Genomic DNA, 24815 nt, shown 5'->3' on the forward strand with positions numbered 1-24815 from the left:
TGGAGAGGGAAAAAAAAAAAAGAAGAGAAAGCGGGTGGTTTGGTGAGGCAGGGCGTGAAGGAGGAGAGGAGGTGTGTGGTGGTAGTGGTAATGATGGAGGAGAAGGAGAATAAGGGACAAGGGCTGCGAATGGAGCGAGAGGGAAAAAAAGGTACTTGGCCGGGACGAGGTACAGTACGGAGTACACAGGCCTCAAGGGGCTGGTGTACATGTAGACGGTGGAACCCTGTAAGTAAAAGATACAAGGGGGGGAGGCTAGTGGGGGTGGGAAGAGCGTGGGAGTGAGACTACTGACTGACAAGGGGAGTGGGGGGGGGAGTGCAAGTGGGAGGAGGGTAAGGTACGGGAGTACTTGGGGACTTTGCTTGGCCTGACGCTTCCACGCTACCGCTAACAGCGAGCAGAAAGAGCGGGCAGTAGGCGGGCAGAACTAAGGCAATGGGAGTCAGGGCCAGCAAGAGAGCAGAGCCCAGTACCCCGTACCTTAAGTTGATTGAACCACCACCTCTGCCACAATTGAGTGGATGTAGACGGAGTACGAATACCTGTGTAATCAGAGCAGAGGGGAAAGGGAAGAGGAAGGGAGATGGGATGCCGATGATGAGCGAAAACCAAAAGCGAGATAATGGGATTAGACAGGCAGTCATTCCAGGTAAGGTAGGTACACTCCAGGACGAGAGAGCGAACGAGACGAGATGATGTCGGACGTCGCGAACAAGGCTCTCTCTCTCTCTCTCTCTGTCTCTCTCTTCTCTCTATGCACGCCACACTTGTTCATTGCTGCTTGAATCTGCCACCACCGGGGACCTGCTCACCTGCTGCTAGGTAGGGGGGACCACGGGAGGAGAGGTAATTCGCACTAGGTATAGGGTAGGTTGTAATGTACTCGGATGGCAATGGTTCAACAAGATTGGATAGAGAAAGGGAATGGGGAAAAATTTTGAATTTTGGGCGCTGGCATACGAGCAAGTCGAGACTTGGAAGGACGAGACGATGACTGGGAAGAACGTGGATGGGGGAGATTTGAGAAATGCGGGCTACGGATATGACCGTCGTGCCTGAGCGCCGGACAGGGTAAATAGGTAAGGTAAGGTACTGACTTGACTTGAAGCTGAGATACGATGATCCAACAATTCGATGGGGGTTTTTTTTGTGGCCAAAGGTCCAGGCGTGACGTGATAGTCAAAGCTATTCGTCTCTGGGATGGCACCGGCGGCCTGGGCTTGGAAGGATTCTGTCTGCAGATTTCCTCACGCCGCGCTTGGTGACATGTGTGTTATGTGTGCCAGTGTGTGTGTGGTGGAACGGACGGGCGGCGCGGGCGGGCGCGGACGATGGATGACTGGCGACGGTGATGTGCGAAAAGGCGACGGCTCTTCAGAAAGAAGGCCGACGAAAGGGTGGACGATGCAGATGATGCGCTGCGTACGGAGTATGTGTGTGTGTGTGTGTGTGTGTGTGTGTGTGAGATGAGACGGGAATAAGAGGTTGTAACAGATGGCAATAAGCCCCAGCCTAGCATCCAATCCCAAGCACCTTTCACAGTACCGTACTGCAGAGAGGAGCACGAGGGAATTGGGATTGGTGTATGGATAGTGACAAGTTAGGCGTGGTGGCTGACGCTGGGATGGAGTAGATGGGAAACGAGGGCGTTGGTCTGGCGGGTTGCCCTTCTCCTTTTTTCCCAGGTTCGAGGTTTTACGGAGTGGTCAAGGTCAAGGTGTAGTAGGTAGGGTAAGTAAAGTATGGTAAGGCCAGCCAATGTATCCGTAGTATAGGTAGTCGGTATCCGTAGTTCCAGGTCCAAGGTGTGAGGTCTCAGGTGTGGACGGTAAGGTCAGGCCATGGGGGAGGAAATTTCAGAAAGAAAAATGATGCGCCTTTGGAATAGCGAGGTATGGGAGTGTGCTGGTGGTAAGAGGCTAGAGCAGGATCGGAATAGGGTCCTGTTTGATATTTTGCGAACTATGCCGCCCCCGTACGATATAGGAGCAGTGGTAGTTCGATTAGACTGAAAATTGGCGTGCGGGTTGGGTGAACTAATTTTCCCCTCTCTCTCATTCCTGGGTTTCTCTCTCGTGGTTCTGCATGAGAAGAGGTACCCTCTTCTCGTAGGATTCGGGAAAGGTAAACCGAAAAAGAAGAAAATAAAATAAAAACGGGGTGTGGACTCGTGGAGGCAATTTTGGCGTTTGACTGATGGATCGATGGATTGATCTAGAGTCCCAAGGTACGGGATACTAGCTGGGCTAGCTGGATGGAGATTCGGGTCGAGAGTTGAGTTTCCCCCCCCCCTTGATCGCAACTTGTCCAGCACGAGTCCCACGAACAGGCGAAGAAGAGTGGACGAAACGTGAAGAAGTTACGAGACTAAGAAATCCCAGGACAAAAAGTCAACCAGGCCGGCGCGGGTTCCAAACATGGACCAGGGGGCAAGGGAAAAGGGAAGCCAGCGAAACCGATCTTTTTTAGGGGCGAGCGAGAGCTGCTGACGGGTGAGAGAAGTAGGGAATGATGTGCAAGACGGAATAGGAATAGGAACAGGAACGGGATCAAGAGGGGCACGAGGTAAAGTAAAGCAAAGTATCCGTAAAGTTGGGGGAATCCATCCAACGTGTTTTATTCTTATTTTGCCCAACTTTTTGTTGTTTTCCTTACGCTCTCTCTCACACCCGACACGACATGTTTGTCGTACTCATAGTCTCTTTCTCTGATACCATCTACCTTATACTTACTCCGTACTGTGAAGGGTGGGCCTGGAATGGGCTGTCTGTCTGCATTTCTCATTCGATAGCATGCAAGGCGGGCTTTCGTCCACGCACCAGAAGACGGGAGCTATGCCGTGTGGCCAGCCATGCCGCAACCCCTTCATGGAAGAATAGAGCTGCTTGCCACGAGGCAGATTGATAATGGTGGTGCCGCTGCATGCATGTCCCTCCGTGGCCGTCGCTCACCGGCCGCCGTCCACCGTTCGCTATCCACTGTCTGTAAGGTACCTTTTTTTTTTAACCCGATGATGAGCCCATCATATGCATCCGTGGCATTGTGCTGTGAGGTTGTTTCTGTAAGTTTCCGACGTTCTAGAACGGTTGCTCCTTAGTTCCCTTCCATTCTTCTTTGCCCATCCGGAAAAATGCCTTTCCCTAACGGTTGACGATGTGGGCCTATGGAATGTCGTTATTGTATCCGTATTGTACTTTTATATCCGTAATAAGGGTTTTGTATCCGTATCGCACCGTTCAGACTCCAGAGTATGGATGGAGGAGGAAACTGCCACCTGCCGTTAGTCCAGGTCCCGGTTGAGAGAAATCCACCACCAAACAAGTCCCCGCTGGACGGCGGCCCATTGCAGTGAAAAAAAAAAGTGTCGTGTGTGGACCCTCTGGCCTGGATCCTCAATGGAAGGTCCCCATTCCAGCGCACTCCCCCCTCTTGAGAGCACACATGGCCGTTCAGAAGTTGTAAGTGATGGAACCCCCCTCCACTCCGTTGCTCCTTCTTCACCCCTCACCATCCGGGACGGAGTGACGGAGGACGGCGGGGAGTGAGAGACAACTCTCTCATATGAGAGCTCCTCTCATCCACTCATCTCGAAAGACATACCTCTTTCACTCACATTCATCCACTCACTCACTCACTCACTCACTCACTCACTCACTCACACTCACAGCCACCAATACCCTACCCAATCAACGTCGCATTCCAAACTGAACCGCCGCACATGCGAGCAATGAAGCATCCATCCATCCAAATACCTAGGCCACACTTCAAAAGTTGTATACCTTACCCTTGCTCAACACCACCCCCCCGTTTTTCCTCAACTCAACGCCCAGGGGGGGGAGGGGGGCTCCTCACTCTGGCTGCCATGTGCCCTGCCTGCGCCTTCGCCATGAGGCACGGCGCCTCCCATTCCATCACTCCTCACTCAATCACACCTCACCCTACCCAAAGGTGTGCCGCTGGCTGGCTACCCTACCCCAGCACGCCTTACGCAGCACGTCGTAGGGATATCATATCTCGCCACGCGCCGCACCTTCGCCTTATTGCAGAACTCCCGACTGTGCGCCGCCGCACGCCGTATTGCCTCCGTCCGCCCCCTCCCCTTACCCTTACCGTTAACCCTTTGCCCCCGAGCGGCTCCCCTGGTTCGATGCCGTAGGTATCCATAGGGACCATTCCCTCTTTCCCTAGTATAGGCTCCTTGTCACCCTGGCTACGTGTGCGTGTGACCCCGTCCACTCATCCTTACCTCATCTTCTCGAATGGGAGAGAAAAAAAAAAGCTCCTTTGTGATATCAATGGAGTTGAGATACGCGGTGTGCTGAGATTCGCGGCCATCGGGGGAAGTCAAGGGGGGGAGGCTGTCCGGGCCCCATGAGCCTGGCTATGTCCCATATGGGGGGGTGGTGGGCAAGGGGAGAAGAAGGGGGGCCGTATTCAAGGTGTGAAAAAAAGGTGAGAGGGTCATGAATGGACGACGGCGGTAGGGATTATCATGCGCTCCCCCCCACCTCCTTGTGGTGGGTAGGGAACAGGGAGCCATGGAGGTGTTCCTCAACCCATCGCGCCTAGCTCCATCAAAAGCCGTTGCCTACAGTGTGAACCGGGAGAGGAATGATGCAAAGACACGATTTTGAACAGCCGCGAGTTCTATTGGGTTTTTTTTTTCTATTGCCGTCCGGCAAGTCTGGCAGTGCTGTATGGTTTATTTCTATTTTTGCTCAACAACCGATCGTTACTCTAGGGCCGGGAACTAAGAAGAAGAATTCCAAGAGAGAGAGACAACAAGTCGCCGGCCCGCGGTGTATACTACCGGAAATGGTTTAACTTGGTAATATGGACATATCCCCGAAAAGATACGACAACCTCGCGAGACCTTGGACCCTCGCGAAAGCTTTTACGTTTGACAGAAAGATACCATGTGGTCAATGTGATACGGACATTCCGCTGGTCTTGTCCGGCCAAGTGGATCACTAGCTCCCGAAGCCGTTCGAAACTAAAAAGCTGCGGCCTTGTGCTGCATCGACATCACATCAACAATTATCAATCGTTGCTAGCAAAGAAACCAGAACCCATCTGCCTGGTTCGGCGCCGTCGTTTCCCCTTTGGCATAATCCACTTCGCTTTCCCGAAGGCTCGCTTGTTTTTGGTGACACTTAGTGGCTCGTGTTGATATCAACTTGCCTACTCCTTTTTGTTTTTTTGTCTTTTCTATGATACGAATATAGATGCACAGAGAGTCATGAACCTTCAGGACCCGACAATTCTGCTCTCTCTTCTTTATCAATCTTTCTGCCACACGTAAATCTGAGTTCGTCCCCCCCCTCCCCCCCCTCCCCCGTCTTCCGATATCGACTTCCGATATCGACTTCCGATATCGAATTCCGATATTCGATTCGGAAGACGGACGCATGGCCGAGGTATCAAAAGGGACGCAATGACCCGTCCGTCCAACTCTCTCCGTTCAAGGAACGACGTTGCCCCCTTCCTAACCTTTTTTGTCCTTTTCGTTTATTTTTTTTTCTTCTTTTTCTTTCCGCCCGTTTGTACCAATCCTACTCCAGTAAGAACCAGGAACAGAGTACCTAGTTTCATAGGCCACGCGCCGGGTGCCATTTGATCGGATGCGACGGACAGAACATCTGCTATGTCATTACATCCGGCCGCGCCTAAGTGCGCTGTTGCCATGCATACATACCTCCCCCCTCGCTCCCTCATGCGCCCAGCCCAACCCCCAAAAGGCAAGACAGGATATGGGCACAAAAAAAAAGGCAGATATACCTCGCAGGTACGGCGTTACAGAGCGTTTCGCAACCCATAGAGCCCTACCAATCGAACCTTACGGATACTCCCTCTCTCCCAATGACTGGATAGTCTTGGCATAGCATAGTCTGATAAGGAAAAAAGTCGATCATATGCTGGACCACCCTTTGGCAACGAAATGCCCCTAGAATGGTTCGCAAAACAGCGTAATGTGGCTGTTGTAAGGAGCCTCTCCCGCTCCCAATAGGTTTTGACTTTTGCACTATATTGCAGGCTATATATAGTATGCAGCATCCATCTCGCCATCTGGCCCCCGTTGACTGCACCAAGACAATGTGTGAATGAGCTATCACCTGCAGGCCATGCATCTATGAGTCCTTTCACGGGAGGCAGGAAGTGGCGCAACTGTGATACGATTTACATACTACGTACGACCTTGCGATGTCGGGGCTTTCATGCTCCCAGGCACACTTCCTCTATCGGTGCCTGCCGCCGCCGCTCCTGGCAATAGACGTCCATCTTATGTTGTGTGCCTTACTCTGATGTCAGAGGACTTTGGACAGGGCCTAGGCCCCCGGGTAAGCACGCACGCACGGCACAAGGCACCTGCGGGGAACCAACGGGGAAGAGATAGAGAGAAGGTTGAGAGAGGTCAACTAGGTAGGCTCGTTCGGAAGACATGGCCAAGAGGGCGTGTGAGGTGCAGCGGACATGCTAGGCGGCCAGGCAGGCAAGCGTGCGGGTTCTTCGCCGTCTGATATCTGGTTCTGAACTCAGATTACCCCCGCCATGTCGGCTCCAGGAGGAGAGTGCCTAACAAGGACGACTGTTGAGCTCTGTGAGGATTGGCGCGGCAACACGAGCGGCCGGTAGATTATACTACACTATACTAGCCCGCCCTGAACTATCCATCGCAAGAGGAACCTGCAACGTGGGGTTGTTTGGTTGTGAAGATGAGCGGAGCGTGGGATAGTGTAGAGAGAGGCGTTGTCAAAACACGTGCGTATATGCTATGATCTGTAAAGCTTGGATTGAGAAGGGGGACTACCTTAGTCAGGCGGGCTTGGAAATCGGGACATGAGCGTGTATTTCGAAGAACCGAGAGAGTCCACAGCTTCGATTATATCGGCCTTGCAGGTACAAAACGGTCATCTAGCTGGCACAGTGAGGATACCCGATTGCGGGTAGACGAACACGTCCAGACTCCATCGAACGGGATCCAGAAATTGGGAAACTCGTGCGGCGGGTAGTCCCACCGGTGGATGAGGCTGGGGGGGGGGGGGGGGGGGGAGGGCCTAGAGGGGAGGTTGAAAAGGCGGTGATGATGATGTTTTGATGCGAATACGCTGCGCAGCGAGAGCGAGCGAACGAGAGGTCTTTTTTGGCTGACGACGCCGTCGGGTTACCGTGAAGGGTCGCGGTTGATAGTCCATGCTGCTACCAGTTGTGGTGGTTAATTGGATGCTTGAGGACGGACCAAAGTGGATATTGAGTGGGAATGAGTTGAGAGATCGTGAGGGTGACAGGAGAGCGAAAGAAGGTACTTCTGAGGAAGCGGGGGCTTCGCACTCTTCCCACTGTGTACACACACTTTCGGCAAAAAAAAAAAAGAATTGACAAGAGGCGTGCAGAAACAAAACCGGGTGGCTCCCATCTCATGGCTCCCATGTGTCGCCGGATGATCCAGGCAGGTACCCATATCTATCGACCAATGATGGTGGAATGACTGGAGAAGAAGTGGAGATGATAAGGGTACGAGGCAAGATGCCTTTCGAGTACGGATACAAGGTGGCGAGGCGGTGGAAGGCAGGCAGTAACGAGTACTTACTACTCCGTACTTCCTGCCCATCCATGAGCGCAGGGAGGTGCGGAAAGGAAAGAAGAAGGGAAGAAAAAAAAGGAGACAAGCTTAACGCAGCCTGGCATACCTGACAGGCAGGAGGAACTGCCCGTCCGCCGGCCGCCGTTGTCTCTCTCTCCGTTTCTTTCCTTATTTCCGTTGCCCGCGTGCGGCGTGCGGCATGCCTGAATACTCCATTACCTAAGCAAGAGAGAGGGAAAAAACTGTGACCAAAGTCTGGAACATGACCGTACGGTCCGTACCTCATCCCACCGGCACATTTGGTCTGCGCCCACCAGACGCCTGACGTTCCTAATGTCAGATGTACCTCAAATTTCCCCCGGTTCCGTAATCTTTCGCGCAGTAGTGGTGTAGCGAGTGAAAGTGTATTTGCTGGGTCTGCACCGTTTTTTCCCACTCCTTTGAAGCGATGCGATGGTCGACATTACCTCAGGTTCCCTGTCACACCTGTTTACGGCGTGTTCTGGTGTTCTGAAGTTCTGAGGTACTGTACGGAGTAAGGTACAGGGGAACCACCTGCACTGCACCGTCGTGGAAAAAAAAAAAAAGAGACGGGTATCCATACGGAGGTACAGCAAGGCGGGTCTCCGCCAATGAGGCATGAGTTATGGGGCCGCACCTGGAAGTCTTACCACCAGGCCGAACAGATCGGCGCGTGGCCTCAGGGATCCTTCCCACCAAGCCAAGCTATTTTGGGCCCGCACCTTCCCTGCAGCCACGCAGTGGATCCAGATAGGCCCGCGTCTTTCTTTGGCGGCGTCACGTTGCTGCCATGCAGAGCCACCACACCCCTGGTCCTTCCTTCCTAGGGACTGGCCCTGCCGCCCCTCCCCTCATTTCCCCTTTAATCCTTTTCGGCTGCCATCTTTCGCACCTATCCACATACCTACCTTACCTATCCACCTACGAATACCTACCTATCCAATGTACTCCGTACTCCGTACCAAACGCTGCTACGCTGCCTTTTTGAATTTTCGACACAACCACGTTCTCGACACTCCAAGGTCGGGATGCTCGTCGCTCATTGATCGTCAGTCACCATGCAGGACATCCAAACCCAAATTCGCCCACGCCACCTCCAATCCTCCCCCCGGGGCCCCTACCTGACAATACCACAGTAATTACCTTACTACGCATTGTGGCATCCTACGGTACCCGTAACTAACCTTTCTCTCCCACTCACCTGCTGACTGATTGAAGCCCCGGCACCCCAGCCGACCGGCACCGTCGTCCCAATCGACGCTCGCTATGCCTGCCCATTGACATTCTGCCCAAGCACAGCGTCACAGCATCCTACCTTACGTTAGCCTACGAATACTTCTTTGGCTTCCGCACCCGTCCCCTCACTTCACCTCAACGGGCTGGTGCGGGAAGCCCAATACGCACCCAACGTCATCCAATGTTTGTCTGCACTTGCATGGTCAACCGAGACTGACAGAGACTGGCAGAGTCAGAGCATCTACACCACAGAGTACCTACTCTGTAGGATGGATACCGGTACGGAGTACTCGTATCTAGTCTAGGACCCTCGGTCTCTTGACTTCACCTCAAATTCACCCCACTGGACGAGAAAGTCGGCGTTCTCTCCGTCGGCGATTCAGGACGCCTGAAACAACTCGACGGCAATCGAAAGAGTCACTGCCACAATATTGAAGACAAACCACGACAAACGCAAAATAGCAGAAAACACAATCCAATCGGCGATGTTCTTCGGCAATCCATCTCGGATGTTGCACTGCAGTTTCTTCACCACTCGTCACGGTCGCGCGACGCATTCAATCGCGCACAGGCACTCTGCTATTGGCAAAGGGGCAACAGCCTTCTGAGTGGTATCCCGTTGGCAAACCCGACCTCACGGTACCCTCTCTTGACACCATAGAGAAGCTGACCGAGCCCGCCTCCAGCTCAACGGCCCGTATCGACGATGTGCACTCGATACCTTCCTTGCCCCGCTGCTACGCTTTAACAGTCTCACATATGTTCGGATACGCTGAGCTGACTGATGGGTATGTGCTCAGATATCCGTAGACGCGCCCTGGAAATACACGTAAACTTCGGAGTCACCGTAATGATGGAGGAGCTGCTGGATGGACCCTCCGTGGCCCGTTATTTCCGACAGAGTTGCTTTGGTGCCTTGGTCCCTGGACGCCGATCTTTACCCCCTTGGCAGTCGGAGCCTTGCGTCCCCCAAAACGCCCACTCGGACGCCGTTTGCCAACCAGGCCTACCTTTCCAGTTGACTAACAAAGGATGGATGGAGCGCTAGGCGACAAGCAGCCTCTTCAGGTTCATCTGCAGCTTGGCGCCTTGCTACAGAAGTCGTCTTTGACTCCATGTTCTCGGCCAATCAGCGTCAATAGGCAACATAGGACACTAATGTGTCTATCAATCCACGGTTCACACCGCAAGCTTTGGCCTCTCCCGGCTTACGGATACACAGGGTAACATCAACGAAAGGCGCTCCAGGCTGTTCGAACTTCGGCGGTGACAGGTCGACAACCGGTTGCATCATCCACCTGCTCTCTTTTCAGGCTACGAACTACAGCCCTGCTGCAATAACCAGACACGTTTCATCAAAACCTCTTATGCCAACTAATAAAGCCCACGCAACGCAGGCCCTGCCGGGTCTATAATTTGGCTCGGCTGCTTGTCTACCGGCCCGCTACCTATCAATACATCCCGTAGCATCAAGCCACGCGGTGACAGCACAGAGACAACGGATGCTACGGATGGATGCGCTCCATGACTGGTCCGGCCTATCGTTTCTGTGATACCGGGGTGGGTGGGGTCTAAGGATACTTGCAGTCTTGCACCGCCGCCTGACGCCCACATCTAAGTTCCGCACAAGTATGGAGTAACGTCCAGGCTTCTAGAAGCCTTCGTGGAAACACGAACTAAAACCCCCAGGCCATACAGGGGTTGGTGACTGCGGTTTGATTCAAGCTGAATGGGTCTCACCTCTCAAAGTCCCATAACGGAGGTGAGGACAACCGGGCAACCTTGCTGTGGAATATCACAATGATGACGAAAAAGGAAGACGGGCCCTGCTTACAATTAGCCAGTTCGACGACGCCTTATCCCATTCAGTCTGGACTTCTAACCTTCGCTTCAGCCAACCTTGCTATCTCTCGGTTTCAAACGTCTGACGTTTCGCTCGTTGACCTCCCGCGTCTGTCCCTGATGTGGAAGCGAACCAAGTTTTGGTAGCGATTGGGTAGCCAAACTTCCTGCACTGCTGCTGCAGTGCCAGCACGAACCTTACATTCTATCCGCGCCCAAGTCGAATTTCAGCTCAAACGAAAACCCGCGGAAGCCCGGCGCAACGGACCAAGTCTATTATGCTCGCAGCACACCATCAGAAGTTGAAGATGCAAAAGGCATCTAAACATGCAAGGCATGGTGGATGCTAGACCACTAACCGATCTTGGCTTGTCACTTCCTTCGTGGCGCATTATCGCGAGCAATGGGTTCACGTTGGATACACACATTCATCCATCTAATCGATCCTATGATAGGTGGATACCGCGTTGTGTTTCATCCACGACGAATAACGCCGCGGTGGTGCTAGATGAGCCTCGCTGCCAAGAGCTACATCGCTGTAGCAACACAGTCACCAGACGCTGGTAGGGCGCATTCAGCGATTATGCAGCAAAGATAGGTTCACGAGTTGAAAGCTGCTAGCACGGGTCAGAGTTCGTTGGGATGCTCCCTGTCAAGGGAGCTACCCATGATAGGCCACTACACCAATCTTCAGTCAATATCGCAGCGCGAGGTTCGGATACCTCTGCCCATTTCGCTCTCTTAGGCCCTGTGGGTCGCGCCACAGTGCACCAAGCTCAATACGGAGCAGAGAACAATCCGACTACCGCTCTGCATTTGAGTCTTGTCTTTCGGCTGTAAAGCATTTGCGCTCTGAAACCTGACGAGAACGCAAGCATAGGGGCAGGATTCCGGTGACGAAATGTGGCCTCAACAAGTCCGTACTATCAAGCCATAAGTTTGCATCGACGATTCGACATACTTCCCCCCAACAGCTAGAATGATGAATTGTGGAGAAACTTGGCGGCGCCATGTGGCGCTCACTCAACACGTGTCGAATCTCGTGGCTAATCAGCTGAAAGCCGTTTCAGAGGCATCTGAGACGGGCTGGCGATTGGAGGCTGGAAGGAAAAAGCAACCAAAAATCGACAGATCAAAGACATGGCTCATCGTTCGCGGGGCCGACAGGGGTTGTGACGAAGCTATCGACTTGACACCGTGTGGCCTGGCCTGGGGCTGATGCTCGCAAGCAGATGCATACGGCTGATCCTGCAGCACGAAATGGCTCAACAGCCTAGCTTCAGGGCTAGCGACCTGGGGCATCGATCGTCCCATCACCGAAGCAATCATCAGGTGTTACTCAGTCATAGCCAATGGCGATTATTCCTAGCGAACGGCGAGTTGTTTACCTTTGATTGGCCTACCAACTACCAGTACGGCATCTTGGACGTTCGACGTTGATCTTCCATGGGCCGTTGGAGAACCCCACAATGCGTCAATTCCCACAGACTTGAGGGAAAACGTTACTGCTACACTGCGCGCGTGGGTGGCAGCTGCAGTTGCTGGTCCAGGAAAATTTCCCGCGACTGACAGGGAGAAGGCCGCATAAATCACTCTGGATCAAACAATCCCCACCTCCTCCTTTGCATCACGCGCATATCCGTATGGAATCTAATGCTAGGGAGCGAGGAGCGCTCAAGATGGAGTCGCGAGATCATACGATGGGTGCCCAGCGGTTGGAGATGCCCTGCCTCTCATCAGTTTGCTCACCCCCCTCCCCCTTTATTTCCACGTGGATATCTCGTGAGGGGGTTCTGCAACTTCTTCTCCCGTTTCTGCCGCCAATCCGGATGCGGGGTGGCTTCCGTCATTCTGCAGCCACACGTGTGTTGGGAAGGCTTATCTCGAACGGTTGGTTTCTTCTTGCCGTTGTTTGTTCGTTGGGGGTCTACCCTGAGAGCCTGGCGAGCTCCCGCATTTTCTGTCCACGACGCTACGGAGACAGACAACTTTAGTATCGAGCAAGCGCGTGACTTGATGCGGGTTGAAATAAGCCAGGCCGGCATCTCGGTTCGTGGCTCAGGGGAGGAAACGTTTACTGCCACTTTCGACATGGCTAGTCTCGATAGCGCCAATACCAAGGTCATCTATACGGATATCTCTGCAAGAGTCATGGTGCGGTAAACTTTGCGCGCAAGCCCTTGCACACTCAAGAGTCAAAGAGCTTTCCGGTGCCGTTCACCCATCGGGCGTCAAACCAGTTCGTCTTATCGACCACAAACCCTGTTCACCACACAAACCTATTGATAAGCGCGCGATCCCGCTTCGACGAAGCGAGACAGCCTACCATCGACGTGCAGATGTCAAAATGTCCAAGTGCCCCAAGCATCCTAGTCTTCAGTTCTCGGCTGGATACCATGCACGATCGAGCGCCTCAATTTACATTCAACTGTCACACACTCTTCTTCTAGCGGCTGTCGAGAGCTCGCGGCGATGCGTATTGGTGCAGTGTGAAGGCACGAACCGTACGATGCGTTTCTTGGCCCGCCCAACGGTACTCGTGCCCGCCCCCACTTTAATTGGATTTCGACACATCTCACCCACTAAAAGTGGGTGCTTTTCACCCAAACGGCCATGTCACCCAAACGCGCATTTCATGCAATTCGGGGGTTTTGAACTCGGGGAAGAGACCAAAAGAAAGAGAACCTTGAGGGTATTATGGTTACATAGTTGCTTAATGTTGCTGATAACGGGTGGTCGTTGAGAAGGCAATCTGTAAACTGGGATTTGAACTTTACTATGGGTGCGCGTTTGGGTGACATGGTCGTTTGGGTGAAAAGCACCCACTTTTAGTGGGTGAGATGTGTCGAAATCCAATTAAAGTGGGGGCGGGCACGAGTAGCAAACACTGTGGGAAGCTTCAGGCAGAACACAAAATCCAGAAATGATACCAGATTCGGGCTGGCTCGGTCTCAGTGGTGGAGATTGCCACGTGGCTAGGCAAGCCACACGGAAATTCGAACACGATGTTTCCAGGGCCCTGGTCGTAAGGAGGATTTGGGGTTGGGCTGGGGGGGCTTGCCGGGCACACCTGGGGTTAGGCTGGTACGCTGGCACATGGTAGGCCGGGCTGGGAAAAAGGCAGAGAGCTGACGCCGCTTATTATGAGGTAGAGAGACGTTGAGCTACAAGGGGGGGCCAGCAGCTGACGTTTCGCAACGACCTGTCTTCCCCTCGAGTCAACCACTGTCACCGACACCTCATCCGGTTGGCCAACGATTACCTATCATCCGTCATATACGGATACAATACCAGCTTGACAGGTACGGCCCCCAACGACCGACCGACCGACCGACCGGTTGGGCCTGGAGCCATTGGATTCACTAGAGGAGAACTGTTCAACCTCATCGGGAGCCATCGCCAATCTCGCGCGGTGCGGCCGATCAAGCGTGAAACCAGGGAAGCCGCGCAGGAAGACAAGACAGGGTGCGGTAACGGCAAATCGGAGGCGGCTTGCTCTCCTCGCACTTGATGATGCATGCCCACGGATGTTGCTAGATTGCAGACCCGATGGGAAATCGCGGGACCAATATCTCCAATGCCACATGGCAAGGGACCGGGAGCTCCCTTGCCATCTTTGTCACGCCTGAGATCGGTAGTTCAAGCGGCCGTTTCTTTCCCTTGGCCTTGAGGAGCAAGCCACACAATCTCACGTCACACAACTCCCGCGCGCGTTCGCCTTCGTCTTTTCCGGCATTGCGCAGATGATGTCTAACCCCCTTGTAACCTTGGGATCGGAAGGGGGCAAACAAGTTTGGAGGATGCAGTTTGCAACAGTGCCGCCCTCTCCGGCCGGACAGAGATGGCTAGCCTGGTCCCTTGCCATGCGGGATTCGGAAAACAGAGGCGTCCATGGAATTCAGCGACGACGACGGGCCTCAAGACACCAACTTGACGGCATGGTGCCCTATTGGCCATGATTTACGTACGCGATACACATGTGCCAGTGAGACACGCAGTAGGAGGGTTTTGGAAAGCTCGAGCTTTTTGCGGCTCGATAGCCAATGATGCCATCCAAACAAACGCATCACATAATAACTCTGTCTTGGGATGCCACAAGTTAGGACTTTGCTTTTTTGTCCCTGCCACGTCGGGGACACTCCCCGGGTCAGCAAGAGAGACATGAAAAGGCAAATAAGTTTCTCCTCAGCTTTGCAGAAGGTCGAGACGATGGTGGTTGCCCTTTACCACCGAATGGGGAGAATGCATCATGGCCCAGGTTTATCAAGGTCCATCGTCGCTTTGCGGCTTTTCCTTGGGTAAGGCCGCAAGGGGTCAGTCAATCATGGATTGGAAGGTTCGAAACCTATTTTCCCTTTCGACCCTGGATCAGTCAACACCGCCTTTTTCATCCCGTCCGTCCCCGTCCTCGCTCCCGGCTCATGACACCGGATCTAGAGGCGATTACACACCCCCATGGCCCATGTCAATATCCAATAGGCAGCACCCCGTTCAGTCCCTGGGTTGGGTTTGAAGTACCGAACACTCTCTCACCGCATCGTTGCCGCCTATGTAGTGTACACCAGACGAAAGCAAGGGAGAGTATGGATAGGGCAGCGGCTTTCTCGGTGGACTTCTGGGCGATCGGCACCCCTCCGTCGTACGACACGACCACGGACATTTGGGCTCACCCTCCTCACAGCCTCCCTCCGAGGCTGGGTAGGCATGGGGGAGTATGGCATGCCATGGCCCATGATAATGGAACTCCCGTACATGGTACAGATACATCAGTACCGATATGTGGCTTTGAGTATGCGTCGCGTCGCCGGCGATGAGAGAGAAAGAGACGTGGGGTTCGTCCACCTTGAACTGCCCGACCTCATTTCCCAGGCTTGTTTGAACTTGGGTGCCGGCATCCATGTATTCTTGTCTCTCCAGGCTCCAAGGCTACGTTTGGGGACTAGAAGGGGTTTCGTTTCATTGAAGAAAGCTCACAAATTGGGGGTGACGGTGAGGGAAGGGGGTGGAAAGGCTCGAAGGGGCTTTTCATCAAACGCTCATGATCTCATCCGAGAACCCGCATTTACGTGGCTCCCGAGCCCCCCGTCAGGTCCCCGTCAACTTTCAAGGGCCCGTCAATTTGACGGAAGGGGGGTTCTATCCAAGTTCTAGAATGCCATTAGAAGGTTGAGCTTAATCCCACGGCAACAAGGGGGGGGTGCAGAAGAAATCTCCATTCTCCAAGGGTTACTACCACCGCCAGGGTTTGGTCTCTTTTAATTAGGGAGACCAAAAGTTGCGCGCGCAACGGCTGACAGCTACCGAGCCATGGCTAACGGCAACTGGAACCACCCTCCAAACCCCCAACTACCGGGACATTTTGAACTACAGGTCTTGTCCAATCTCTGGTAGATTGCAGCCTCTCATCAATGTTCGGTCTCGCGGACGCCGATTTTGTTGCTAGATTGTTACAACGGGTGTTATGCAACGGAAGCTGAGCCTCGCGGCAAGTGCCATAAAACAAACGGTTTGCCGGTGGGCTGGGCTTGGCTGGGCTTTCCTTTGCTTTGCTTTGCTTTGTTTCGATACAGAATCCCCCGGTGCGTGTGGGTGTGTGTGTGTGCCGTTCTTGTCTTACATTTCCGAACATTCTTTGATGGATTTTTGTGTTGTGACACACACAATGCCGTACTATGATGTACGTTCTCTAGACCGGTTCCGGTCAGCCTCTCTCCCCCTCTCTTCCTCCAGCGGCGTTGAACCAAGTTACGTTTATAGTCTAGCTAACAATATGCAGTATCACAGTCCCAACAGGATGCGGCAACTACCCGGGATCACCAGAGTGTGTTTCTGTGTGTGGTTTTCCCGGTGATGGGGGGGAGCCTCGATATTGATGTTGGGTAGCGTGGGCGCCGCGGTTCCTGTCGTCCTACCTTTTTCTCACGTGGCTGGAAGACACTTCGTCTCTCCCTTCCGTATGACCGGCGATGTTGGGTGTCACCACTTGTTGCTGGTCCTTTTGACTAAATGGACGGAAAGATGCCATCTTACGCTTCTCCTCTACTCTGCTCCCCACCCCGGTATGAGGGATACCTACCTACCACAACGCACACAATGAGATTTCTTCCCACATCGTGGCTTGAGGCCATGTGGTGCCCCGAGTCTCACAATGCCATAAACGAGTTTAGTCTGTGGCGAACTATCCTCCACGGCGCGCTGCTTGACAGGTTACTGGAGGAAAGCCATGCCGTGCCATGCCATGCCCATAGACTGGCAAAGACAGGTTCCGCTCTTCTGGGTGCGAGCTAACCGTGTAGTAGCATCCACGCATCTTGGGACAACCCCCCTTTTCCCCTTGTCCGTCTTTCGAATAGAAGGCTTTGGCGTGGGACCATGAGGTTCACTAGAGAACCATCACAAACCCTCCTATTGTCCTACCACCTAGTAGGAAGAGTCCTCTGGAAGGGGGGCTTGGGGGGAGTTGCGGAACCGCAGTCCTGGGTTGAAGTTGTGTTCGCTTCTAGACTAGTTTTATGACGCCGGCTATCAGAGTCCAGACCAGTGTTCGGCCGTGCCAACATCTAACCATCTCTTTTCACCAGTCTTGTCATTCAGATAAACAACTACGCGGTGTAAAGATGACAAGGCCGCCGCCTCTGGGTTGTAGAAGTCCAGCAACCGGGCCCTGCAGTCTTTCCACCGCGTGAGTAGTCAGTCCCCCAGAAGGGAGCATAAATGGCGTTCTGTCTGCGTTGGGTATACATTACATTAGCCTCGGCTGCCCGCTAGAAGGAAACAAAACAAAACGCGTGCCTGGCTTTAGGCTTGCATCGTTGCCCGTTCGGACCTACTATTTTCTTGCTACTGCTTGATACACTTTGCAGCCCCAAATGGCCTGATTATCTGATCCCACATGGGTACTTACTCACAGACAGAGACGTCCACGTGGCTCAGAAGGAAGTCCGGATTCCGCATCACTCGTGTGTAGTGGGCAGCGGAAGTCCGCCGTCTCATTGAAATGCCGGGGTTTAGTTGGCACACATGTGCGTGGCTCTCTCTCCCGGATTTTGGTTTAATGTCCTTTTTTTTTCCTGCGGGTTTGTCCAATCGGAAAACGAACTCAACGGTGCATAAGGCATTCTAGGGGTTCGATCCGAGAGACACTGGTCTCTCCTCCCCTCCCTCCCTTCATCTGCTCTGAGATGCCGTTCAATTTGCGTGTGAATCCGTGAGGTTGCCGAACAAGTACCGGATCGACAGCGTCAGCGATTTGCTTGATCAGCAACAGCCGGGGGGTGTGTGTGAGTGTGTGTGTGCGGAGAAAAGGGAGAAAAACAAGGAGATGCCCCGGATCTAAAGGCAATGCGACGATAGCCACACTTCCCGTTTGCATGGCCCGTGACCGCTCTTTTTCACCCTCCTTTTTTTTTCCCTCTCTTCCTGTCTGCCGGGACCAGCGTTGCCCGCAGGTTCATTTCACGTCGCTCTTTTCGTACTCGGCGTATCAGCAGTTCAGAGGGGGGAAAAGAAAGGGCCCCACGCTCCCAGCCTGTATGGAGGAAAGAAAGCTATTGTTCGGTCGAAGACTTGAAGAAGAAAACGAACTAAGGTAATTCCGTAGTGCAGTATCCATTGATAGACGAGCAGAAAATTGAGTCTTTCTCCGTAGACTACGTTTCCTAGCGTCCAAGTTGTCGGTCATCTTCCGTGGGGGGGGGGAGCGGAGGGGGATGAACGAACTATCACAACGCTCTGGTTGTGTCAACTTGTCAAGACTATCTCGAACGTCGTGCCGCACCATGTTGCCGGATTATCTGCCTTGCGACGTTGGACGACAGCTAGCTAGTGCCTGCCTCCCCCTTCCTCAGAACGTCCGAGCATTGTGCAGACTTTAGACGCCATGAAGAATCGAGCGGCGGGCGGCCGAGGCCGTGAATCTTGGCGGAATCCATTCCGAAATTTCCAATCGCCGGTTCGGCCGCCGGCGACACCATTGATAAAAAAACCCCTTGGGAGGAGGGGGGGTTAATTCTCATCCCGTAGGGAAGCAAGCCATGGTTTTGGAAGCACTGCAGAGTTCCGACGATGACATGTCGCGACTGACTCGACCCAAGTGGCAAAATAAAACGAAGGATGATGAAGGATTGGGAGGAAGCACGGGTGAAAGGTGAAATGCTGCTACAACAGCTAGAACCCGTGGACGAGGAGAACAGACCTGCTAGAGAGAGAGAGAGAGAGAGAGAGAGAGAGAGACCCCACGTTCCGAAACCGAACAAGAACGAAGCCGACGCCGACGGTGTATACGATCGCCTTTGCAGGATTCGCCCGGCCGGCACATCGTCGACATCGGCCGGGTGTGTCTCCCGATTTCCCCAGAGCCCCGCCGGACGCCAACATCGTTGCCTACTGCGTGCGGTCTGCGCTTTTCCCGAGTGAGAGAACGAAAAGAGGGGGCAAAACCGGCGGGCGCGTGGTGCGTTTGCCATACATACGAGACGACGGCGGACGCACGCACGAAACATTTGGATTGCCGGGCGGTTCCCGAGAAATCTCAAGTCGGCCAAGACTTTATGCTGTTCTCTTTCGTATAGTACGGGCAAGGATCTAGGCTTTTTGGCTTCCCTATTTTTTGTCGTATATCTCTACAATGTGTTGGCGGGATGATCTTACACATATCACAGGTAAGGCATGCACATACATACATCCACACACATATTGTTATAGACAAAGCACGCACACGGGACGGGATGCTAGTTACTACTGCTACTATTACCTACCTCCCCTCACCCAAGGTATAGAAGACGCAACCGAGAAACGGCACGTCAAACTATGAGAGGTATCATTGAGACAGGGACGTTACGCTGCGTGGAAACAACTAGGACCCTCGGACCCTTGGGATGCAACTTGGACTCCAAGACTCTTTACCGTACCTTTCTTTCCGTCTTTCTTGTTCCTCCCGATGACGTATGGGTAATGCTCAGCCGCCCCTTTTACACGCCTTGGAGGGGGAGGGGGAGGGGGGCAAGTCGAGGAGACCGCAAGAAACATAAGCCCGCCTCAGAACCGCGGGCCAAGGCTGCGAGGGTAAAGGCTGCGAGGGTAAAGCTTGAGCCAAGCAAGTCCAAAGTCAATCTGGGGTTTCGTTCATAGGTCGGAAGAGGAGGAGGGGCTGTCTCAATGCTTCACCGTGCACCGCCCGACCAGCGTCCCAAGTGAGGCTCAGCAAAGAAGCAGAAGAAAGTATGGACGGAAAGGCGGGAGTGGCTGGAAAGAGAGAAATGGGTTCGGTATGCGCGGGCACGTCGTTCAGTTCGTCGACGGGGGGGGGGGGGGGGGGAACCTGTCAAAGTTGTGCGTATTAGCCACCATCACCAGCCCTGCCTTTCTTCACCAACCCCGCGTGTATGCGTTGTCACCAACATCCCGTCTTCGCCGTTCGTCGTGTTGCCTCTGGAGTTCAACACGAAATCCCCCTCCCATCGTTATCCGGGGCCTCCGCATACGTACGCGCAAGTGCGAGATCCGTCGTGCTCGTCATACGTCGTCGGAGAAAGCTGGACGTTGAGTGCATCCTGCCCTGAGCGTCATCTGGTGCCGAGTCAGTAGGGGCTCCAGTTTGGTTGTTTGATACAGATTCCCTTACCCCCCATCCCCCTTTCGACGTCACTTGAACTTTGCGGCCCAACGTACGGTTTACCCTGCCCTATCAAGAAAAGGGTAAGTCGCCAGTAGCTGTCCTCTGACAAGGCCTGCGGTGACCTTACTCCTCTTTCTTCCCCCTTGGATCACATATACCCCCATCAAAGATGTTATCCTCCAAAGTGTACTCCCCGCCAGAGATGGAGCGTCCGGCGCTGCAGCTGCAGGAGCTTCAGGAGCTGCAGAAGCAACATAACCAGCAGGTGCAGGAGGCGCAACAGCAACAACCGCAGGGCGTAACGGGACTGGGAGGTCTTGCGCGAGGAGCAGGAGCAGCCGAGCTCCCAGCCCCCAACAACGGCGGCGAGCGTCCTGTTCGGGAGTCCAACTACAACGGACGAGTCCGCAACAGTGAACGAGCCAGTGTCCGAGCAAGCTCTGGCGTCCTTGGTCGACAACACCCTCACCGTAGCTCCTTTTCCATCTATTCCAACTATTCGTCCTATTCTTCCTCATCAGACGGAGGAGGGGCCCGAGGCTCGGTTCCAACTGGCGCCGGAGCTGGAGTAGGAGGGGGGGCACCAACGCACCCACCACCGCTACCACGTCAACCGACGCCGACCCCGTATACGGCGCAACAGCCGCGGCGTATCCCCATGATGGAGATGGTGACGCCGCAGGCTCCCGGAACGGCAGGCACGGCTAACACGGCGGGGACGGACGCCACGGCCGTGGCGGGAACCGAGTCGGTGAAGCGGCAGCCCTCGCAGCAGCAAGTGCGGCAACCGCCGCCGACGTACGCCCCGTCGCAGGATCCGTACAGCCGAGTGAGGTTCGCGGACGAGGAGCGGAGGCGAGAAGAGGCGGCGGCGAGGGCCAGGGCGGGGCACCCGTCCGGACAGATCGATATGGCGCAGATCGCGGGCGGGCACAGCATGCGTGCCCTCTGGGTGTTTGCGTGTTGTGCCTTCTTCTGCTATCGGTGTTTGATGGATGAGGATTTTTGACGCTGCGTCCTGTTTCCTCTCTCTCCTCCATTCCTCACTCTTCTTTCCTTTCTTTCACTCTCATCTTGGTTCACTTCTCTTCTTCTCTTCCTCACGTTTTCCAGTCCACATCCATGTCCTCGGCCTGAGGACGATATGGTCGGAATGTCCTCTCCAATGGACAGTGAACTAGCTTTGGTTTACGAACAAAACCAGTCGCCGAGTTCCAGCCACGGATATCCGCGGTACTTTCCTTTTTATATATCTTTCTTTACCCGACACGTGATGTCAACGACGAAACGAACGGTCGAGCTCAGTAACGTTATCTCTCACGACCAACACCACAACCACAGGAAACTCAAGAGGAGGGCAAGGAAAACGAAGTCGTGGCGACATGACGATGATGTAAAAATGCCAAAGAAACAATCATGAATGATGATAAGGTGGGAAACGGAAACGAACAAAAGAGGATTGGAACACACACGCACGACATGGCAACAACGGCGACAGAAGTATATATACACACAGAAATGATAAGACGGCCAACAGGAATATTTGGGACAAAGGTATCCGCTTGAAGAATATAAAATAAAATAAAAGCTGGCATACCGGGTGTTATGGGAATGGATGCTTGAGGTATGGGGAATATGGGATCTGCTTATGATATAGATCGACTTGTACTTGCACTACACAGTATACTTTATTTTCTCCGCCTGCCAGCATATGAAAGAAATATTTTTTTTATATTTTTTTTTTTTTGAATGACTAGCACATGGATTTTCAAGGAGGGGAGGGTGAGCATGACGACGACGATGATTTGATATAAGCCGGGCTCTTCGATATCGCGCACGCAATCGCCGTCCCATGTCCATGTTCGTCCCAGTTTCTGGTGAGATTAGAGGGAGGGGTAAAAGCAAGAGAGCGGGATAGGCATCCCGAAGAGACGGCGCGTGCGGTACAACGGCGAACATACTTGCCGTCCCACAAAGTTTTCTTTCCCTTGCCAAGCAAGGTCACGAAGAGAAGGAAGGGGTGGGAATATTTGGCTGGGTTTGGGTTGCGGTTGGGTTGGGTTGGGTTCCTGTCCAGAGGTTCGCCGTTCACCGTTCATCGGTCCTCTTTTTTCCCCTTCATTTCTTGTTGGAAGAAGACCTCCGATTGGAACCAGAAGGAAAAAAAGAAAAAAAAAACTTGGGATCAATAGGTTCATGCTAATGCATGGTCATTGTATGTTATATATCGTGTCGCAGGAAAATGGGGGAGAGGGGTGAATAACAAGAGAAAAAGGCGGGACCCTTGCCTTGCTTCCCGCTCTCTTGATGCGCAGGAATCACGGAGAATTTTCGAGACAATTTTTGGGGATACATTGATGTCACGCTGATGTCGACGCCCCGGGACTGAGCTCGTCCATACCGACGCAGAATTTCTGGGCCAATCTGGTGTAATCATATGTGCTTGGCTTGCAAATACCTCCCTGCTTTTCAAGAAGAGGCATGCATGGTAGAGTTGGTGATGTTGTCTCGTGGTAATGATCGGAGCAGAGAATGGTTGCCTTTTGATCAGCTCTGGCTTTTCGAATGAACCCAAGGATTCAGCAGATAATACCAAAAGGATGAGTGAGTTTGAGAGTCGACGTCCGCCATCTGTTACACAGCTAATACAGTCGCAAGGGGATTCGGCAGTAGATTAGGGCCTGCACGTTGCTTAGCCGTGGAAAGTATCATTGCGCTCTTCGTGGTCAGCACGAAGCAGACAGCCGCTGTTTGATAGCATGAGCTGCTATTTTCAAGTAAGACGATGCGTAAACTGAATTCATGTTCGGCTCACAGGATGTCTACTCCACAACTTCCACTGTCTTGCGAAGGCTGGTCCTGGACATCTAGCAAGCACGGTAGCAAATGCTGATGACTACCAAACCCACCTTTGGTTCTTAACAAGAGCCATCAGCTTTGCTCTAAAACTATGGTAATGAACATCAGGTGTCTCTTTGGCTCCCTTGTGGGTGGAACAAGCCAGATGAAGCAATTGTAGCAGAGGGTAAAATGGTTTGGCTCAATGATGGTCTTTTAGTAGTCATATCATGTGTAAAGAACCAAGTGAAGCACTATCACCACTCGGAGGGTCTTGGAACCTTACTCCCGTGATGAGCAAGCGGAAGAGTCATGTCGATTAGCAGGGAAACTTTTGTGAGACATGACTTCACTCGGACGTCAGACGGCCTTTGGAATTTTCACAAATTCTCTATCCTTTCGTGCGCATCTGACCTGTGATATGAATCTAGAGTGGAACTTCAATGATACTCAGAAAAAGGAAGCTGAGCATATGGCAACATCCTCACAGCGTGTGCCCTATCCATTCTCCAACCTCCATCATAATCTCAAACGCCTCAAGCGCCTTGGTCCTCATCTCCTTTCCCAACCCAGCATCCTCACTCTTCGCAAGCCACTCGAGCCGAACCATCCAAAACTCCCACCGCTGCCGACACATGATCGGCGGCCCCTCGTACAGGACCCCTTGATATGATATCGCTTCCTCCGTCAAGTCTCTCTCATACTCTGGCATCTCCAGATAGCCAATGTTCTCTTGTGACCACCAGAGGAGAGACCTCGCGCTGTGACGGATCCATTCGCAGGCGAGGCGCAGCCGGCACTCTGCGACCGCCGGGATGGAGCTCGGCTCCTCCTCGAGCGCCGAGCGCAATGCGTCCATTGCCTGCGTGTGGAGGCCCAGGACGCCGCTTCCTAGTAAGAGAGCGCCGAATCTGTTGATGTTGCGCCATTCTTGTGCGTCTTTTGTGGTGAAACTTTCTGTAGTGGATTCTTGGGTCGGGTCTATCTCGCATTAGGCCACCAGGTCTGACGTGGTCGAGTCTCTTCACGACTGACGGCAGGAGTAAAGTGGTAACTCACCGCCAGGGGAAGCCTCGACGGCTACGTAGAACAATGGCAGGTCTTTCCAAACAGGTTGTCTGTCTGCTTCGTTCTATTAAGTTTCAAATGGTCAGTCATGAGATCCGTATCCTGAATCTTCATTGAGCAACGAAGCACACTTACACCCCAAATGTTGCTTTCACCTTTCGCACATTGCTGCAATGCTAAAAGGATGTTGGTGAGATGATTTTGCGTCTCTTTTGTCACGTCGAAACTGGTAGCAGTATCTGTCATGAGGTCCCAAGTGACATAAAAGTAGCTCTCTGCCTCTTTGCGCTGCTCTAGACGGGGGCACAGGGCGTCCAAGGAAGATGCAGCCTCTGCAGCGGTCTCCCAAGTGGCCGCTCGAATGTCATAGGCTAGAATATCAAGAATCTGAATCTCAACATCCGAAAGATCCAGTTTCTTCAAACGCTCCAGTTGACGCAAGATGTTTTTCATCTGCTGCGGCCTTCACTTCCATGTCTCGTGCGTCGTCAAGTTCGCGAAGCACCTTCAGGGCTGGCAGTGCATCGTAGATATCCAAAGGTCTATCACAACAAGCCCCCCCCCCCCCCCCCCCCCCCCCCGTGCCTCTCTCTTCTGTTCCCCCGTACC

The 24815-nt window shown here is 53.3% G+C and overlaps 6 protein-coding genes across 6 annotated transcripts; 2 read left to right on the plus strand and 4 right to left on the minus strand.

The window, feature by feature from the left end:
• Positions 1–248: 248 nt before the first annotated feature.
• Positions 249–925, minus strand: BDP81DRAFT_125321 (uncharacterized protein). The gene has a single exon (XM_060581658.1). The coding sequence runs from the start codon at positions 645–647 to the stop codon at positions 288–290; it is 360 nt and encodes a 119-aa protein (XP_060449574.1). The 5' UTR covers positions 648–925; the 3' UTR covers positions 249–287.
• A 4417-nt stretch (positions 926–5342) lies between these two features.
• BDP81DRAFT_417779 (uncharacterized protein) lies at positions 5343–6950 on the minus strand (the record flags this gene model as incomplete). The annotated part of the gene is made up of 1 exon (XM_060589653.1): positions 5343–6950. A coding segment is annotated over one exon (270 nt), but the record flags the coding sequence as incomplete, so codon positions are not given.
• Positions 6951–12175: 5225 nt separating this feature from the next.
• BDP81DRAFT_125343 (uncharacterized protein) lies at positions 12176–12939 on the plus strand. Its single transcript, XM_060581659.1, has one exon. It carries the CDS (start codon positions 12338–12340, stop codon positions 12845–12847), a length of 510 nt encoding a protein of 169 aa, XP_060449576.1. The 5' UTR covers positions 12176–12337; the 3' UTR covers positions 12848–12939.
• Positions 12940–18278: 5339 nt separating this feature from the next.
• Positions 18279–19338, minus strand: BDP81DRAFT_125391 (uncharacterized protein). Its single transcript, XM_060581660.1, has one exon. The coding sequence runs from the start codon at positions 19183–19185 to the stop codon at positions 18502–18504; it is 684 nt and encodes a 227-aa protein (XP_060449577.1). The 5' UTR covers positions 19186–19338; the 3' UTR covers positions 18279–18501.
• A 1131-nt stretch (positions 19339–20469) lies between these two features.
• BDP81DRAFT_445959 (uncharacterized protein) lies at positions 20470–21309 on the plus strand (the record flags this gene model as incomplete). The annotated part of the gene is made up of 1 exon (XM_060592016.1): positions 20470–21309. The coding sequence occupies one exon, from the start codon at positions 20470–20472 to the stop codon at positions 21307–21309; it is 840 nt and encodes a 279-aa protein (XP_060449578.1).
• A 2313-nt stretch (positions 21310–23622) lies between these two features.
• On the minus strand, positions 23623–24659 carry BDP81DRAFT_390295 (uncharacterized protein; the record flags this gene model as incomplete). The annotated part of the gene is made up of 3 exons (XM_060587379.1): positions 23623–24119; positions 24198–24270; positions 24342–24659. 3 exons carry the CDS (start codon positions 24657–24659, stop codon positions 23623–23625), a joined length of 888 nt encoding a protein of 295 aa, XP_060449579.1.
• Positions 24660–24815: the final 156 nt, after the last annotated feature.

This window comes from Colletotrichum phormii (assembly GCF_030913505.1).
Source record: "Colletotrichum phormii strain CBS 102054 chromosome Unknown BDP81scaffold_3, whole genome shotgun sequence".
NCBI lineage: Eukaryota > Fungi > Ascomycota > Sordariomycetes > Glomerellales > Glomerellaceae > Colletotrichum > Colletotrichum phormii.